Source organism: Molossus molossus, unplaced genomic scaffold, assembly GCF_014108415.1.
Source record: "Molossus molossus isolate mMolMol1 unplaced genomic scaffold, mMolMol1.p scaffold_m16_p_17, whole genome shotgun sequence".
Classification (NCBI taxonomy): Eukaryota; Metazoa; Chordata; class Mammalia; order Chiroptera; family Molossidae; genus Molossus; species Molossus molossus.
Genome location: NW_023425352.1, coordinates 57828727 through 57848955, shown reverse-complemented (window position 1 = coordinate 57848955; position 20229 = coordinate 57828727). Strand labels below are relative to the sequence as shown.

Here is a 20229-nt window from a genome sequence, read left to right as displayed (position 1 = left end):
GCTCAAGACCAGTATTTTGCAAACATCCAGATGATGCTCTTAGAGCAGGGATAAAAATCTCAGATGCCTGTTGGCAACCCAGAGTGAACAGTGAGGTCTGAGACAGTAGGGAGAGGTGGAGACTGTGTGGCACATTGGAGAACCCATTTCTTGTCCAAAGGGACAAGGGCTTTGAAGCTCCAGTCTCTGTCAGCCATATGAAATGTAGCCTCAGTGTGGCCTTATCTGATTTGTTCAGGAAAGCCGAAAAACTGGTTTTTATATGAAATCACCTGTTGGGATCTAATGCCAGTTAAAAAACCAAAAACAAAAAACGCAATACTGACCAAACAGAACATGTTTGCACACTGGGCTTCTTGCCACCAATTCATGTCCCCCTCGTCTATGGGAAACATCTGAGCAGATTCTGCAGTGAGACTTGATTTCCAATTTTGACATTTCTACATAGAAGTGGGTTAACCTTGAACGAATTGCTTAATTTCCACTTTTGGCCTTATATGTAAAGGCCTTTGGACCTTGAGTAAGTTGCTTTCCCGTCTTTGGACTTCAGTTTGTCATCGGTGTGAGAAGAGCAGGATTGGATGCAGACGGCCCACATGTCAAACATCTGTGGTCGTGGCACTGTCTGTATATAATCGCTTGGTTTCCCTCACTGTCCCTCTCCTCTTCGCCCAGTGAGCAAAGGCATGTTTTGGGTCAAAGGGCTTCTTAAAAAGAGGCTCTTGGCCAGTTTGGCTCAGCTGTTAGAGTGTCAACCTGCGGTCCAGAGAGACCCAGGTTCGGTTCCCGCTCAGGGCACGTACCTCGGTTGCAGTTTGTCCCTGGTCCTGGTTGGGCCCTGTGGGAGGCAGCCACTCAATGTGTCCCTTTCACATCGATGTTTCTCTCTCTCTCTCTCTCTCTCTCTTCCTTTCTCTCCTTCCCACTCTGTCTGAACAAAAAATGGAAAAATGTCTTCGGGTGAGGATTAAAAAAAAAAAGAGAGAGACTTCTAGCTCTGGTCAGTTTTGTTCAGTGGTTAGAGCATCGGCCAGCAGACCAATGAGTTGAAGATTCGATTCCGGTCAAGGGTACATATCTTAGTTGCGGTTCAGCCCTGCCCTGGTCAGGGTTATGCAGGAAACAACCAGTCCATGTGTCCCTCTCACACTGATGTTTCTCTCTTTCTCCCTTCCTCCTACTCTATCTGAAGATTAACTGAAAAATATCCTTGGGTGAGGATTAAAAAAAAAGAGGATTCTATAAAGTAATACAGAATTATCTTAGGAATTTGAGAGTTATGAAAGAGGACTCAGCTATCTACAGGTATACCCCATGCTAGGTTATGAATGTGTACAAGGCCACATAGATTTTATTGACTTTCTTGTGTTAGAAAGCCACTTTCTTTTTATATCTGTAGTTGGTAAATGGTATCATAGTAGCTTAAAGATATTATTCATTATTACTATGAACCCATTTCTTTCTGTCTCACCTGTAGGATCAGGTTGTTAAAGCAATCAAGATCCTTGATCCCAGGAACTACCAGAGTCCCAAATTGGAGTGGCCTCTGCTCATAGAATATCAGCAAATTGGTCTCTTCATGATTGTGCTAAGTTAAGATCAGACTTCTCCTTGAGTTTTTGGCATTTAGCTGCTATATACATTAGAAAATGGTTACTTAATCTTAGTAATTTGGTTCCACAAATATTGCATAAGCCATCTGATATTTTAAACAGTTTAAGCTCCAGAAGTAACAGCCCCATAAAAGGTGCGTGTTAGCAATGCTCTGTGGGACATAAATTAAGAAGAGCACTTTTCCAGCTGTGGTTGGACTGGTATTTCAGCGAACTGCATAATCAGCATAAAGCCCAGGTCGTTAGAGTCTGCTGGCAGAAATCAGAAAACCTGCAAATCACCAGAGAGCCCAGTACTCCTGCATGAAAGTGGTCCTTTGAAATCTGACTGTCTGTTGAGAGCAGTATGGCGGACCGTGACCCCACGATCATGAATGAGCAATTGGTCTTATCCCCACCACAGAGCATGAAGCCTTCATCAGCACTTTACCTGTAGGTAACACATCCACAGGTCCAGCACATCTGATTCTGGCACCTCGCTTTTTAAAACGAACCCGAAGCTTCCCAATTCTACATGGAACAAGCTACAGACTTCTTGCTATTGGCCAACAAGTCCTCTGAACTTGCTCCCCCCTAGCTCCCTGACCCAGTCGTGATTGCTGGCCCTCAGATACCCCAAGTCCTTCCTGCTTCTACTTCCTGCTAGGATGCTCTTCCACTGGATCCACTCATTGCCCCTTCTTCCCATCATGCTCTGTGCTCTAGTGTCACTCCGTCAGAATGGTCCTCCTGGACCACCACAGATAACACACTTTTCCAGTTACTCTCTATTCTCTTAGGAGTTTTATTTTCTGCATAGTACTTGTCCTCATCTAGAAATTTAATATTTATTCCCTTGTATAGTTGCAGATGGCCTCTCTCTGCCAACACAAAATAGGCTTCACCAGAGATGAAGATGTACATCCTGCCAAGTAGCAGCCGGGGACCTTGACAAGTTACATGAGCTTTCCAAGCCATAGTGTCAGCACCTGTACAATAGAGATAGCAATAGAAGTCTGAATAACTAGGATAATACTTCCCTCTTAGGGATATTGTAGGGATTAAGTGAAAACACCAAGAAAGGCCCTGACCTGTGACCCATACCCTTCCCCTTGCAGTGCTGGAGGTAGATGAGCCCAGAGCACCCCCTCCCCGCAGGCCACTGCTTCGTTACTCAGCGTCTTTGGGACCCAGGTGATGACGCCCACTGTAGAAACACAATTCTAATATATGTAATTATTTTTTTTATTTATGTGAGCTTTGGTTTCTATGAGTATATAAATAGATATTTTCACCTTAATTGTATCATGTTATGTACATATTTGTATTTACATGATATATTTGTTGATCTCATACCATAAAGTATTCTTCAAAATCTAAATTTGAGTGCTAATACATACCACAGTGTATCATACTTACCGCTGCCTTATTACTGAACATTCAGGCTGCTTTCAGTGTTTTACTCTGCATACGTGCTACTACCTTGAATATCTTTATGCAGACAGTATTTTACAGAACCTTTTATTATTTTCTTAGGATTGAACCCCAGTACGTGGAAGTCTCATGTTGAGCTTGTCTGTATCAGTGGTCCCATTTGCAGAACTATGGGGAATTCCAAACCAGTCCAAGACTCTCAAAGAGGTTACATTGGTTGAAGAGATAAAGTTCAGACCCATGAAGCCACAGCCAGTGTCAGACTGACTACGGGCTAGGTGATGTAGTTACAGACAAGGTGTGCAGGATTCTCAGAACAGAGAGAAAATCATAGGGCAGCGTAGCCACAGAAGACCTATGTGGAAGGTGGATTTGATGTGGGCATGGAGGGTGGGTGGGGAAGAAAAGAGAAGATGCTCTGGGGACAGAATCCACATCAGTGAAGGCACCAAGGCAGGAACGAGCCGGCCTCAAAGCAGTCTGGGCCTCGGGCAGCAGCCACGGGCAGATGAGGCGGGACAGCTTGGCCGGTGTCAGGAGGGTGGTGCCGCAGTCCTGTGCTGGGCAGTTACATGGAGGCTAAGGGTTATTGCCATCATTCCGAGCACACAGGGGTCTGCTCGGGACAACAATATGAGCCATTTGTACAAACGACCAAAATGGAATCCAAATAACAGCTCCAGCTGCTCCAAAAACCTCCCTCCCACTGCAGTTAACATTTTACTACCCAACCAAGAAACTAATGAATCTGGCCCAGCATAGGTCCCCGGACACCAATTCCTGCTTGGGTCTGTGTCTAGACATCAAGACCTGAGTGCAATTTGCACTTTGAACATTCAGCACCTTATCGCTTGCAAGAAATCAGCTTGAACGGGGAAGCTGGGAGGTGTCGCTCTCAGCCTCATCTGTTTGGCACAGTGACTGGGATAAGGACTGGATTCGGAGATAAAAAGGTCGTAACGTGTTTGCTGTGTGGCCCTAGGCCTTCAGAAGCACTGACGGGGAGGTGTCTCCATCTCATTGCAGGCTGTGCTTTGTGAAGCTCAAGCTCCTAATGATAGCCATTGAGTACAAGTCTGCCAACCGAGAGAGCCGGTAAGTTTGCTGCGACCCAGCGGCCAGCTGACGTTTCTGATGGTGACAGAGCGCCCTGGGAACCTGCGGTCCACTTCTTCTTTCCTAGGCTTTATTTATTTTCTTGGACCCCTGAGGCAACACCTCTCTGACCCTAGGACACATTTCAGTGCATGTTCAACCAGACATGGGCATTTCTATCCCAGACCCACCTGGCATCTTGAGCCCCTCTGGGCGAAGAGAGTGTCCCAGGGGAAAGGGATGAGACACTCAGATCTCCGTCCGATCATGCCAACTTCCACTTCCACCCTCTCGGCATAAAAGCAGAGACAGACACTGTCCTCTTATCCCCTTTATACTGCTGAGCGCAAAGCAGGTGGACTCCGGCAGGCAGGGGCAGAGCCGTGATGGGAGATACGAGATCTCTTGATGGCCAAATTACAAGCAGCCTATTGTGGACCATATGTGCTTCTCCCGGTGCAACCGAAATCCAGGTGGCAGAATAGCAGCTTCATGTAAATTAGCCAGGAGATCAAGGCTCTGAGGCAGGAGCCTTCTTTATTTATTTATTTTGTATTTAATTATGTGCAAATCAGACTGATGAGGGACTGGGTCTGGTTGAAACAGATAACACCCCAGTCAATATATGAGTTCACACTGGAAGAAGGAAGCATCATATTAAAAAGGAATTTTGTTGATGAAATTCTGTATGTATTACAGATAAAATGAAGAAGATTTTTGCCCCCAACCCCCATCAATTTTTAGCAATAGTTTTGAAGAAAGATAATTCATTGAGAAATGTTCGAGCTTTTGTCCTCTAAATGACGTCTATGATTTGTTTCTAGTTGTAGTCAATATGTCCTGTAGAGTGCAGACACCCCTTCCTGACACACTCCTTAATGACGGAGCAGAGTACAGGGCAAGACCAGAAGGTTCCTGCTATTGTCATTTAAGGAATTTTCATTATTTGGATGAATGACTCCATGAATCCAGACTTCCAAATGTTCAGTCTTGGTCTCTATGACAAAAAGCATGGGATTGTGAGCAAGTCAATCCAATGTTCTCATTACCTAACCCCCAGATCAGATTGCTCGCGAAGTCAATCTGATCCAATGTTCTACTACTATGAAAATCCAAATCTACCGAAAGGAAGACCAACCGGTGGATTCGGTAGCCACGTGTAGAACATGGCTGTAGCAGTTAACAAATGTGTATGTGGATACACATTTTTTTTTCTATGTTGGCAAAGTGAAGAATATTATTTGCAAAAAGACACTGAGAGGCCTGGCTATTTGCTGTTCAACATGTAACGCAGGTGTTTCTGGGACTGCTCCTTGCCCGTGTCTTTGCCAGTGCTCACCTGTACCTGTGTAGGGGTTTTTGCAAATAATATTCTTTATGTTGCCAAGTCAGTAAATCTTTGTGTAATTCAGTATTCTCTCTTTATTATTTGTGCATTTCTCAAAAAAGTGGTATGATGTGGGTGATGCTGAATAGTGTTTCTCAGCCATCCTGGAGTAATTTTATAGCAGGAGACCGTGCTCTCAACAGTGACCGCTCATCTCCCACCTGCCACTTCTCGGTCACAAGGAGGGAGAGAAAAGGTGTTAATGGTTCAGTATGAGTGCACAGTCAGCACTCTTAAGAAAGAGATGAGCTTTCCCTGAAGACAGAGTCTTTTCTTTGGTGGACCCTCCAATTAATTCATGAATCAGAGATGTTTTCAACAAAGCCATCTTCACAGAGTTTCTTAGATTTTTTTTTTTTTTTTAAGAAAAGGGAGAAAAGAACTTGTTTGGCTTTGTTTTGGCTTTCCGTGTGCCGTTGCCAGCTTTGGTCCTCAAGTGTGGCTTGGTCTCAGCGTGGAGGCTTATTGGTTCTAGTGGAAGAAGGTGTGTGTGAGGGAATGTGGATCACGGCAGTGAGAAAACACAGCACTTACCAAACACAGTGTCTGGGTTTCAAAGAATCGAGTGTTTCCCCCATCCTGAGATGATAATTTTGATTTTTTCCTGCATTGAAAATGTCCCATTTCCTTTCCTTTCACATTTGCCAAGTGCTCGGGTGTTAGATTTAGAGACCCTGCCCCCACCCCACCCTGGCCTCCAGCCTGTGCGCAGTGACCTCTGTTGTTCACCCCATGAGACTGTTTTCATGCTTTGCTGAAAAACCTTGTTTTCACATGTATCCTTCAAATAATTTGAAACAAAGGTTTTATTCCTTCTTTTCCTTCTGGTGTCAGTCAATTTATTATCAAATTGTTTGATTGTAAATTCTTTTCTTGTCGTTTTGCAGAAGCCGAAAGCGGTATGCGCTCTTCGTTAACTTCCCTCCCAACCTCCCTCTATCTTCACTCTAACCACAGGACTAACTGTTTGTCAAGAATCCAGGAAGATAGAGATTCTATATATATGTGTATATGTATATATAATCTCAGTCCCTTGCCCAGTGTCTATATATATATATTCATATATTTTATATATGTATATTTATATATTAACCCCTCTCCAATTAGAGTTCATAAAAATTGAAAGTAGCATATTGCTTTTCTTGTTGGATTTGTTGATTCTTTTGGATGACGCACTAACTTCTTTGCAGGAAACCTAGAAAAAAAAAACAGCAAAAACAAACCCAAAAGACACAATCCTATTTTCAGTCATGGCACCAACCATGGGAACGATGCTATTCACGTTGAAAAGGAGGATGCTTCTCTCCAGCCCTCGGTGTCTGTTTCTGTCCTGTCCTGATGTGTCCTGGTGTCCACCAGCCTCTGGTGCCATTTGTCTGCATCCCACATCCACATTCCCATGACCTCCTCCTTCCCATGTCCGTGTTCCAGTCTGTAGAGCAGAATTTGTGTCCTTTTATCCACAAAACAGAGACCAAGCCCGCATACCACCCTCCCTTTCCTTACACTTATTTTGATGATAACATTTGGATATTTATTTTTTGGGCAGTGCTCTGTGCAGACTTAGGGTACTGCTACTTAATTGCCAGATTCTCACATTTGTTTTGCTGAATGAGTACTGTTCATGGAGATGGACTTAGGCTTTCTGTCTTCCCCAGTGTATTTGGGCGGATTTCTCAGTATGAAGTATATCAGTTCACCTTGCGCCCTCACCCTTTGCCGCTGTTATATGTTGCATGAAGCATGACCAAATCCTCATTGATAGATTTATGTTTTTATTTTTTGGTTAATGTTTCCAGTGTAGCTTTTCAGTGTGTTCTGTCTCTAAGGAAGTGTTGTTGGAAACATACTGTTGAGATGCTTACTTGTTCATCTTCTCAAGAGTTGTTTTTCTCTGTGGTTGTAACTGCTGTCATGTTTGTGTCCATAACTGTGTGTGTGTGTGTGTTTGTGTGTGTGTGTCTGTGTGGAACTCTTTCCAAAGTCAGATTCTTCTGTGCTCTTCTGAGATGTGTGATAATAGAGGTGGCTTCCTGTCAGTTTGGTATTATTGTTATGATCCAACTGCGAGAAGTTACTGCAACACTGTACATCTTCCAAGGCCCACAGTGGTTGCACCTGTGCTGTTGGCCCTTGGCCTTTGAGTCCTTTATTGTGTGGTGAAGGCATGTTGTGATGTAGGCATGATGTTACTTAAAGTGTACCAGAAGAGACTTGGCTTGTTCCCAGAACCAAACCTCCAGCGTTGTCCTTTCCAGATGAACTCTCTCTCCTCTGTCCCATTTGGCCGGCTTTCCTTATGTGCAAAATCGATTTAAAAATGCCATTTCTAAAAGAATAGAGTTGGCACCAGGGTAAACATGCCATTGGTGGACCCCAGTAGCGGTCACTTGAGTCTGAATGACTGGGAGCAATCTTTGTTATGGTCTCTGTGTAGGTGACCTGGGCCAGTATGTCGAAGCATGGAATCCACATTGGGAAGTGTGTGTGTCTAGTCGTGTGGGACTCGGCAGTTTATATTTAACGCCCAGAAGAAACAAAAAGTTCCAGAAAGGCAGTGAGATTTGGGCTTTCTGCCGTCTTTTCCCTGACACAGCCCCAAACTGCTGGGCAGCTGTACTCCCTGACATGGGAACCAATCGGTGCCAACAAAGTCCCACCAAAAGCAATTGCAGATGACCTTGTGTGGTCCAAGAGACCACCTTCAGTGGCATAATTCCTCTGGGCACAGCATGAACTGAAGTCCTAGATGATTCTTATTCTCTTGTTCTAGGTAATGAAGTCCCATTAGCTTTCTAGACACAGATATAATGACCATGTTATCAAATACATACTATGTTCTCTTGAAAGTGATATTTTGTAATTGCTCAGGGAATGGTACATTACACCCACCAGAAATTGAGCAGGGAGGAAAGAGATACACACCTGTCATATTTTTCCATAATGGATGAAAGTTTCCTTTAAAAAGTATCTGTTTCAGTTGAATTAGTAGACAATCATTGGTTGTCTCTAAAAGCAGCAAACAAGTAAAGTTTATGATAATTGGAGCAGAAATAACTAGATGTTCCCGGTTGTTATATCAAGTGGTGGAGAAAGGGAATACGTCTTTTCTCCCCCTCAAGCCCCAAATCTCCATCCTGATCAAAGTTCAGCAAGAGATACACAATGCAATGCATTGCAGCTTGGGAGGACCCTGGCAGAGACATTTCTCTGGTGGACTGAGCCCTGCTAGCCAGTTTCACGTGAATGCGTCTTATGTTTAGGAACACATATTCCAGTTCTAAGTGAGTGGTGTTTTCTGTATTAAAATCAGTTGCTTCAACTCCCTACGTGGCCAGCTGTTTATATATTTGTTATTTGCATATTTATACTTAATGTCTCTGGGATATTGCTAGCTCATTTGCCACCCCCCTAGAATAGGTGTGGTCACTCCTCCAATAAGCCAACTGATAAGAACTGCAGCTTGGTCTTTGAAAGAACAGCTGTGACTACCTTTCTCCTTAGTAGAGAGGGAAAGGAACAGAGACCTATGACTTATGTTTTTCACGCATTCAACAAGTAGTTGAAAAGTGCCTACCGTGCAGGACTCTAAGCTTGCCACTATGTGAATCTAATTTATAAAAGTAAAGAAAATATGATCATGCTTTTTACTCCTTTACACAACTATGAGTTCCCGACAAAAGATATTTATTTGCTCCATAGTGTGGGTGAGGAGCCAAGGAATATGTCTAGATACAAAATTAGTCTGAAAGCAAAAGAAAGAGCGAGAACAAGAATCCCCAGGGAAGGGACCACGCCAGCCCTGTGCCTCCAGCTATCACTGAATCTTTTCAGTCGAAATTAACAAGTCAGAAGAAAGAGGATAATTTATAGGTTCCTTGAAATGAAGGAAAGTCCACCCCTGCCAAGAAAATGTCCCTATTGGAATTCTGCTAATTGATATATGGACTTTTTTCTTAGAGATTTTCTTGATTCTTCACATGACACATCTTAGAGTTTATCTCTATCTGATAAGCTAGTGAATTAGACAAAATTGGAGCCAGGACTGATTTAAAGTGATGCACGGGGGTGGGGTGGGGAGGGGGTGGGGAGGCTTCTGGCAGCCATAAGAACAAACAAACTTAACACTGGGTATTTTAAGAGATCAAAGATAGTTGGAAAGATTTACATATTCCCACTGGGAGGTCAGTAACCTATTCTGTGGAGAGTAGGCACTGTGCAGGAACAGAGAAGTGACTTCTGTCCAGGATCCTAATCGTCTTTATATTTTCAAACAGACGAGGATCAGTACTTTAAACTTTCTAGATTTGGAATGTGTATAGAAGACTTAATGTCTAAAATATCAAAAAAGAGTAGAACATTTCCACGGAGTCTTTGGAACTTTGAACCCTTGCACAGGGCGAGCTGTATGCAGTGGGCCTGGCATCAGGCTCACCTGCTTCGTCACCAAACCCCTGGGTGTGTGAGCGGAATCCAGCGCAAGTATCCAGATGCCTGTCTTGCATCTCAGAAGCTGGGCTCATTCTTTCAGCTCATGCACCACATAGAGATGATTGAAAGCCTCCCAACCCTGTCCAGGAGAGAATGAGAGAACATTCTGGAATCACCTGGTCAGTGATGTTCTTGGAGGTCCGTAAAGTTGAAGGGACAGAGACCCACTCTTCTGTGCAGCCAAAGGCCAGTCCAGATGAGCTCACCTGCAGATACTGTGCAGGAAAAAGTCTTTCAGACACCGTGGTCAGTGAGAAGGGCTTCAGTGCCTCCTGGGTAGTTTCTTCGTGCCAAGGACACAGTGGGGAGCTGTGATGCTGGGAGAGATGACTTATTTCTGAGGTCATTGTTGTCTTTTTCTTACTCTTAAGTGACCGTGTATTAAGGATCTGCTATGTAGCAGTCACTTGGCACATAGGGTGCACTTCAATTCTCTTAGCAACATGGGAAGCTAGTGCTTCTTCAGCTGTCTCACAGATGAGGAGAGTGAGGCTTAGCGGCATCCCCGTGCCCAAGGCCAGGCCTGAGGCCCCAGGCCTGGCACGTGCCGGTGCCCGTGTGCTCGCCTCGCAGCGGCAGCACTGAGATTGGACACAGATCTGCCTTACGTCCGTCCCCGAATCTTCCTCTCCACCTCAGACTTGCCTAGAGCAAGCCGAGGGCTGTGATACGTGATTCCAACCTGCAGCCTCTGAGTGACAGTCCGAAATCCTTCCCGCAGGCCAGTTCTTCACTGACGGCACCTTGCGGCTCCACGTGGCGCGTGCGGGTCAGTCCTGCCTGCACTCACTGAGGCACACTCTGTGGCAAAGGGGCAGCGGGCTCTGGGGAGGCTGGTTTTGTGCATGGGTGTCACCAGGACATTGTGAGTGTTAGATTTCCCCCTTTGGAATTGTGTTGCTGAAATCATGATACGATTTTTTTTTTTTCACTCAGGAAGCTTTTTAAAAATATTCCTAAATGAATACATGTCAACAGGTAGAATTTTCCAATTTCAAGGAATTATTAGCTCCTTTAGACTCCAGAAGTACCCAGAATTTTTTATTATATCCTTGTCCATTTTTCTAAAATATACAGTTCCTCACCCTGCAACTTCCTCTCTGTATGGCCAGGGTGTTTTGTAAGAAGCCCCTGTGTGCCACTTCCTGGGGCCAGCTAAGAAAAGTTGGCTCATTCACTGAGGATGAAATACCTCTGTGGCTTTTCTGCAATAGTAAATAATAAAAGGAACAATAACCAATACACATGGAGCCTTCTGTCCATGATCCCGCTTAATCTTCTGAAGAAAGACTATGATTATCATCATCCCCGTCTTGTGGGTGAGGAGGATGAGTTCCAGAGAGGTTCAGGAACTTGCCCAAAGTGAGCCACTGCGACATGGCTATGCTGGAACTTGGACCCACTTTCTGATTGCAGAGCCAGGGCATAAGAACTGCCTTGCAGGAACGGGGGTAGGAAAGTATGCAAAATCCAGAGTGCTGACTGTCTAAAACATTGCGCTTAATCAGCTTGGAAAGGGAATCTGGTTAAACTGTAGAAGCTCAGGCCCTTTCCTCCCGGTGCTGATGACAAGTCAGAGGGCGGTTCCAGGAACGGAAGCACTGGAGGAGGTAGTTAGGAGGCATCTCAGCACTGCCCTTTGCAAGCTGTGCAGTTAGCGGGCCTGCTTCTGCCAGTGCGTGAGGGCCTCGCTGCTGTCTGTGGTCCCAGGCAGGACAGTCAGGTCTTCATGGGCTGTTGCTGTTATTTAGTGGCAATCATAGCAATGACATGGGGTTGGTTTCCGTCTGTCATGTCTTGTTATGGGTAACAGTGGATGTTCTTGTGACCACAGACAATTATTTTGCAATAATGGTCTACTCCGTTCTCCCAATAGAACAGAAGTTCACCTGGGTCCTTCTTGTATTGCTACAGACACATGGCTCTTTTGGCCACAGCACTTTTCTGGAATGGTTTTACCAGCAGAAAAGGATTACATGTTAATTGGCCATCCTCCATTGTGATTGTTTTAGGCAGTAAGGACTTCCTTTAGCCTGTTTCCAAACATCTATTACATGAAACACCCAATTTTTAGACCAGAGACTCCCTCCATGGTATCTGTTGCTGAATTTAGAGTCCCTGAATTCCATATCCATGCAGCCCACAGCCCCATCGTAGTCTCTGTGAAGTGTTCCTGGATTCTGCTTTTGATCGGCAGAAAATTAAACTTGTTTGTTTCATCCATTTATTAGATTAGGATACATTTATCTCACCTGTCAGTCCAAACACAACTTGGTCAGCTAATCTATTTATACCACTTTGAAATAGGACAGTGTATATTTAGGTTCATCTTCTCTGCAGGGAACTTTTTTGTGTGTGTGTGGTAATTTGCATTTGCTTTCTAATTAGTTTGCCCCAATCAGGATGTGCTAGATACACACCTTATTCAAAGGCTCCCTTACATTTCTGTAAAGAGCAAGCTGGAATCATTAAGAGTTTCCAATTGCTGGCATTTTCCTTTCTCACTCTTCTGGGAGACCCAGTTCTTTCTACACAGATTGTACATGGAATCCACTTCCATGTCCTCATCAATGTCATGCAGATGTTCTGTTTGCTTCTGCATTGGTATGGGTGTCTTGTACCATTCCCTGCAGTGATATGTGGTGTGTGTACATGTATGTTTCTGTTTGCATATAGGGGTCCCATTAATGCTCTGTCATCTAATGGAAAATTGGTGTAGCAATAGCTTTATTAGACTAATAACACTCAATGTTGATAATCAACAGCATTTTTCAAAGAAGTACATTATTGGGAATTTTGCTTCAAATCAGAAGCCCATGATGGCAACCCCTAAAACCTAGATTTGCTTTGATTTCTGCAACTGAGAGTATGCCAACCTGGGAATTGAGCAGCTGAGCTTTATGATGGCTTTATCCAATTAAATGTGTGGGACAGTGGATGGCAATCTCGGGACGAAATCTCTGGGGAAAGCAGTAGACTAGTGGGCCCCCTATAAAATTAACAGTATGGTGTAGCCTTCAAGGTTTTACTTGAACATGACCTCACACATGTGTCTTCTTTGTTTGTTTTTGTTCACTGAGCAGTATATTAATTAATCCTGGAAACCATCTTAAGATCCAAGAAGGTACTTTAGGATTTTTCATCGCAAGTGATGCCAAAGAAGTTAAAAGGTAAGAGTTTATTTTCACCTGCCTTTCTTTCTCTTCTACCATAGACACCCTGACCCATCAAGGTGGGCATGCCGTCGTATGTTGTATTTGGCCCTAACCCCCAAATTTCTCAACATATCTTTGGGCATCAAATGGTGCCAAATCTTAGGGAAAAGGGGCCACTCTTTCAGATGTTTCCATGGGCTCCTCTTCACAGAATCAATTCCACATCTTTGAATGAGAATAATAACATCTTAGAGTTGGGAGGGACTAGTTAGTTCCTCCTCCATTTCCAAAGGAAGCAAACAGAGGTCCTGAGCGCTGCATTGCTTGTTCAAGCTCCCCCACCCCCGGTTCTCAATGACCCAGAACAACATGGCACAGGACACCTGCCTCCTCATGCTCTGTACTTAGTGTTACTAGTCGGGCAAAGTTACTTGAGAATCATCAGTGCTTTACTTTTAGTGTCAAATGGAATCTCAAGAGGTTTGGATGGATTTCAGATGAAATACTGAACTGGTTGTATTTCTCTTTGTGGCCTTCTAGGTCAGTGACTGCGGTTGTCAGGTTCAATTCTTAAGCCTCTGTTGGTATAGCCCAGGGTTTCATTGGCCTCCGTGTTTTATGACACCTTTATTACTATCCTGAAACCTGTTCAGACAGCCTAGGAAATCCCAGGGCTCTTCGCAGAACACCATGGAATATAGTTGGTTATATTTGATTCTATCCTATGGACTAGGAGACATTTACTAGCAGAAAATGTGACTCAATGGTAAGATAGATCACTTAGCTCAACAATAACATTACTTAAAAGATTTTCAATAAGTTATTAATTGTGAAGGTCTGTCATTTGTTTAAGCCTGTTTCTTCATTTAATGAGTTCCTACTCAAAGCCAGGCATGTGCTGAGTGTCCTACATTCTTTATGGCTCCTCCTCAAAATAAACGCATGAGGTAAGTCTCCTAAACACTTAGGCTTTGGTTTCCTCATCTGTGAAACTAATGTTTTGTCCAGGCCACACGGCACACAGTCAGGTGGCAGAGCCTGGGGGGGGGACCTGTCTTTCCTTTTCAAAACCCACAGTTTCTGGCAGACATAATAATACGAGCAAGTTCTCATGTGTGGGGTTTAGTATGTGGCGGCCCTGTTCTGCGTACCAGGGGCCAGGTGTGGGGGACTCACACAATCCTCTCCATAGCCCCATGACATAGGTGGCATTATTAGCCCTATTTTACATATGAGGAAACTGAGGCACAGATTGGCTAACTAACTTGCTCAAGGCCACACTGCTGGCAGGAAGTCTTAGGTTCTTAATTAATTGCCCACACTGAGCCTGGCATGCTGAGCACAGAACTGTATTTGAGAACTGATGCTTATTGTTACCTTCTCCATCACCCACTCTTCAAATTAGCCATGCCATTCACTAAAGCGTGCAGGAAAAAAATGGGGTGGAAATGCAAAAAAAAAAAAGTTTTTAACTGAGCTATCTAATGACTTAAATTTACTTCTGCAAAGTTAGCATTATTCATGTATGGGAGAGGAAAACCCCTATCCAGTTCCTGGGTCCTCACTGTTCTTTAGGAGCACCCCGTGAACTGGGTTTACCTGAGAAGACAGGTGGAGTGGGAGTGGGACTGAACACCATCACCCAGGTCCCCCAGAAGAGAAGGTGCTGCTCACAGCCAGGCTGAGACACGAAGCACCGCGGGCGGGGCTGGAGCACACGGCCCCCAGCTCACGTGTACCTCCCACATAGCAAATGGAACACACAGCTCCCATTCGCGTAATTCTATTTCCTATTGCATTGCTCACTAATGAATGTCACAAATACCAGGCAAAAAACAAATTACCTCCTATATCAGGGAGTGCAGCGTGTCTCATTTCGTGCTTTATGGTGTTCACAAATACATGCTGACACCAAGTTAGGCCAGCCTGTAATTTTCCGTGGTGTGCGATGTGTCAGAGCAAACGCTGTCAGTTAGGGGATTTCAAATAGATGAAGACTGCAGAAAGGGCATCGGTGATTTGAATGAAACTAAACAAGTTTTGTAAAAATGGAAAAGTCGATTATGATGCTCCTGTATCAAGTTTGCACTCTCTGCTGCAGAAAAGCAACCAAGGAAGTTAATGGATTCTGGCTCATGAAAACTTTCAGATGCAGTGTTTTAGAGAAAAAAAAAAGGAGTGAAACCATCCAATTCCAGTCTTAACAAGGTCACATTGGGAGAAGTATTTGGGCCCTTGTCCTTTCCTCCTTGCCACTAAACATTTGGGTTTTTAAATGACCACATAGTATTTCATGTAGGAATCACAAAATGGTGCCTCATTGACTCAGCTTGGCTTGCAGACATTGATTCATTTGAGTAACAACAACAACAACAACAAAACAAGTTACCAAGCTGAAGAAGTCCTAATCTTTTATGTAAAAATCCCAATTGCTTGTTTCTCCTGAAAAACTTGCAGACCCAGCATTACTGGGCAGCATTTATTCATTCATCAAACGTCCTTAGGTCACTCACTTTCTGGGACACTGTACGAGGTGCCAGGAAAACAGCGGAGAGCAGTCCTTGCTCTCATGGGCTCACGATCCATGTAGGAGAGATTGCAGCTGTTAATTATGGTGCAAAGCATTGATGGATCTGGGTCGCTGATTTAGATGGAGTGTAAGTGAAGGTGGTTTGGAGGGAGTGATGCTTGAGTAGAGACTGAGTTGATGGGAAAGAATCCATTATACAAAGATCTGAAGGGAAGAGGAGACATTAGGGGAACACGTTTGTTGTGTTTAGGGACCCAAAGGAAAAAGAGGGTATCTGGGGGAGTAGAGTGGTGAAGTGAGGCTAGTTCCTAAAGGACTTTATACAGAAGTTGGATGTGTTATCAAGTAGAGTCATGGGTGGTTTTATGCTGGTGGTAATGTTGTCTGATTTATATTGTTATTATTTGTTGTTGTTGTTGTTTTGTTAATCTTCACCTGAGGATATTTTTTTCCATTCATTTTTAGAGAGAGTGGAAGGCAGGGAGGGAGGCAGAGAGAGAGAGAGAGATAAACATTGATGTGAGAGAGACACATTGTTGGTAGCCTCCCATGTGTGCCCCAACTAGGGCCATGGATAGAACTTGCAACTCAGGTAAGTGCCCTTGACCAGGAATAGAACCTATGACCTTTGGTGCTCGGGCCAGTGCTCTAACCATTTAGCACACTGGCCAGGGCTGATTTATATTATTAAAAGGCCTTTCCACCTGCTCTGTAGAGAATCAGATGCAGTGGAGCAGGAGAGGAGGTCAGGAGACTCGGAGACTCCTGCATGGAGTGGGTGAGAGATGATGGCTTGGGCTATACTGGTGAGTAGAGGTGGTGAGGAATAGGATTAATTCAGCATATATTTTGGAGCACGTAGGACCCACTGATGAAACTGGGCATAAGAAGTGAAGGAAACGAGGAATCAAGAATGGAGCCTAGATTTGAGTCTTACACAATTGGGTGGGTGATGGCTCAATTTACTGAAAAATGGGGGAAGGAGCAAGTTTGGGGTGGAAGGAATTGAGGAATTCTAATTGGCTATGTTAAGTAGGGTATATGGAGATGTCATAAAGGCAGTTGGCTCTAAGATTCTGGAGTTCTGGGCAAAGGGGAGGCCTGGAGATGTCAATTTGGGTGCTGTATCAGTGAGGGTCCTGGCAAGGAACAGATGACACACTTAAATGGGAGAAAGGAGGAGAGTCTGTGAAGAGAATCTATAAAGGTGTGGGAAGAATTAAGGAAAACCAACAAGAGATGGAAAAGCACTCAGAGTTAGCAACAGAGGGACACCACCGTCAGCCTTAGAGTCAAGGGAAGGAAGGCTGTCAGAACGGGACATGGAGCTGGTCCTGTAGGAAAGGACCTCACAGGAGCTGTGTCCTTCTGGAGGGAAATTCTCTACTGCCATTTTATGAGCTGGTAGGGAGGGACTCATCTCTTCTCACCATTCGGTCGCCTGCTGGCTCCCCCATTGGACAAGCACAGTGAGAGACCAGAGAACAAGGGGACCCGAAATGCCACCCTCACAGGATGCAGAGCTGGTCTTGACGACGTATGTGCAAGGTCACCAGCTGAAGGCTACTTGAGGAAGGGGTGGGTGTGCAGGAGAGGAGAGCAGAGAGGGCCGAGATGGGAGGAGGAGAAAGGGCGTGGGTCCTGAGGAGTATAAAAACCAAGGGTTTCAAGTGAGAGCAGGCAGCACAGTCGTGTTTCCTTTCCTCACCAACACTCAGTTGCTCAGGTGCAGTTGTGCAGCAAGGTGGGGGCTTTGCCAGGTGAGCACGAGAGAGGCAGAGATTGGGAGGGACTGGAATGGTGCTTGCAAAGACGTGCCACTTGGCAAAAATCAGCTGGAGCTTAGACACGCTGCCCTCTCCAGGTGGGGGATGTGTCTCTAGGTCACCGCAGACGCACACCTTCACCCCATTCACTCATTAACTTGACCTGCCTGACTCCTGTGGGTATTTACATTCAGAATCTCACTTTAGTTCATGAAATAATTATACTTTATCTTTTCAGTGGTCTATTCAGGATCATCATCATTTCATCACCTCTCTAGTAGAGATGTGTTTAACACCTTGGGCACTGGGACTAGACTGTGTGGATTTTAATCCTGGTTCTGCCACTCGGCTGTGTGACCTTGGGCAGATCACTTAACCTCTCTGTTCTTCAATTTTCTTATCTGTAAAACAGGTATAATAATACCTCCTTCAAACACTGTTTGAGGATAAACTATGTTAATACTTGTTAAATGCTTAAAACAGCACCTGGCCTATGGTCTGTGTTCTATTAATGTTCGCTATTATAATTAATATGTGTAGGAACATCAAAGAAGGGGATGAGCATAGGAAGTAGAAGCAAAACGGCTTCCTCCTCTCCTGCACCTCCCCTTTCGAGAGGCAGGTCACCGGTGACTGGGTTCTTAGCCACCTTACCCCTGAGGGCAAACGGTCAGTCACTTTTTAAGTTTTTGTAAAACAGATGAAAACCAGCATTTAAAGAAATAGTGAATGAGCTGCTCGAGTGGAGGGAGCATAGGCTTGGATCTAGAAGTCCTGGGGCTGGCCAGGCTCCAGCACAGGATGGCTTGAGGCAGGTATGACGACTTCCTCCATTGACAAACGAGGGCACAGAGACCCCAGGATTTTAGGTGCAAGATCTCAGATCTCTTCCAGATCAAGTCTTAACAGTAGTTTCCACAAATGTTAGTCCTATGAAAAACGGAAAGGAACCTGGGAATAAAATGGCCAAGAATGTGTTTATTTCTTTATAGCCCTGGTCATGGAAAACCCGTTTTTCGCTGGCATTCAGCGTCATGCTGGGGTGGGGAGGTGCTGAACCGGGGATTTCGTTAGTCTCTGTACTCAGAAGGTTGTGAGGCTGTTCAGAGAATTTCATCACCTCCCCAGTACTGAAAGGCCACAGGCCTCCGGTGAGTTTTTCTAGGTCCAGAGCATTTTAAATAGTGCTCGAATTTATTTGACCTCATCCGGAACATCTTTGACGTGGCCAGCACACTTTGCATCACATATCGACACTGAAATAAGATAAGGGGGTTTTTCTATTGACTGACTGCTTTCTCTGGGTCTCCTACTCACCTCCACTGTACAGTACCCTTTGCCCACCCCATCCCAGAGGTCAGCTGAGCAAAGCTCCATAGTGGGAAGAAAGTCTTCATTTATTACATGATCTCAAGGCTGGAGAACACGGGAGTTGGTCCCGACAACTTGACAGTAAATATGGGCGATGAAATCCCAGGAGGAGATTGACAGAGGAACCCCGTGATTCATCACTTTTGATTTTCACTTTCCAATCTCCTCCTCAACCTCTCTCATGGTGGCTGAAATGAAAAGATACTTTCAGAGGGACAAGAAGATGATTTGTATTTGGCCGAGGACCGCCATCCTGTGCCCCTTGAATGTGTAGTTAAGCAGACTGAGGATTTCGGAGGTGTATGGAACTCCCCGCGAGGGCCGGGGCTGCCTGTCCATGTGTTCGGAGCAGCAGCATCGAGGGCTGTTCTCAGGAATGAGAGGCAGGCGGAGAGACCCAGTGTCCTCCCGGCAGCCCTTACCCCGTTCCTCTCAGATGAACGTTTATTAAAAGAAGCACTAAATCAAATCGCAGAAACCTGTGTTTGAAATAAATGGTCTTGCAACAAACATTTCCGTCTGTAAACGTCTAAACCTTTCAAAAGATGAAAGGAAATTAGTGCTGGCGTGTTTCATTAATTTGGCACCACCGCGAGGAAATGTGGGGCTCATTGCATTCGGGTGGGTTATGAAATGTGTCCGTTTTTCCGTTCTCTTTCTCCAGGGCATTTTTCTACTGCAAGGCTTGTCACGATGACATCACAGATCCCAAAAGAATAAAAAAATGCGGCTGCAAACGGCGTAAGTAGCATCTTTTTTCCCCGTCCCTCCCTCTCTCCTTCCTTTTTCCCCAAATTAATTTCCCTTCTCCTTTTCCTCTTGAAGAAACACTAAACATCAAGAGTTTCCTTGAACATGTTTATGTTTCGCCCAGCAGTTTAAAGAGACATGGAATAAATACCTGTTCTCACTTTGGTAGAGCAGAGGGTGAAAGTCACCGCGGCCAACCCCTGGGAGTAAGCCTAGCGCCCAGTCCCACTCCTTGGCTGACGGGAGGCCTGGGTGGAGGTGTGCGGTCGAACACAGTGAGCACGGTGTTGGGCGAGGACAGCAGCGCCGTGGAGGGTATCTCTGTACAGTCATGCCCAGTGGATATGGGATGCCAAGTGTCCAGACGGCCGGACTAGGGCCGAGCGGGAACCTGAGTGTGAGGACCAGTCTCCCGAGGGGGAGCTCTCTCTCTATCGGGAATGCGGCAGGTTTTGGTACCAAAGGTCAGAGTTTTCAACTGTGATACCTTCAGACTGGCTCAAGTAAAGAACATGGCCATTGCCTATGGATTTTGTCACTGTCCGGGTGACCAACCTCAGACACCACTGCCCTTTGCAGGAGACGGGATTGGGCCAAGGCAGCTTCTGGTGCAGCTGATCTCAAACCCCTTCCGACAGCTTGCGGGGGAGTCAGGGCT

General features: G+C 45.0%; 1 protein-coding gene across 12 annotated transcripts in view; it reads left to right on the top strand.

The window, feature by feature from the left end:
* KCNMA1 (potassium calcium-activated channel subfamily M alpha 1) overlaps positions 1-20229 on the top strand; it is a 701914-nt gene that overhangs the window by 558200 nt on the left and 123485 nt on the right. For 7 of the 12 annotated variants that reach the window (XM_036264758.1, XM_036264764.1, XM_036264769.1 and 4 more), the window contains exons 16-19: positions 4053-4121; positions 6396-6407; positions 13083-13169; positions 19486-19562. In XM_036264758.1, coding sequence (XP_036120651.1) covers positions 4053-4121; positions 6396-6407; positions 13083-13169; positions 19486-19562 — 245 coding nt within the window. The remainder of the gene's footprint in view (positions 1-4052; positions 4122-6395; positions 6408-13082; positions 13170-19485; positions 19563-20229) is intronic. The other 5 variants (XM_036264760.1, XM_036264756.1, XM_036264765.1 and 2 more) reach the window with 1 other exon arrangement.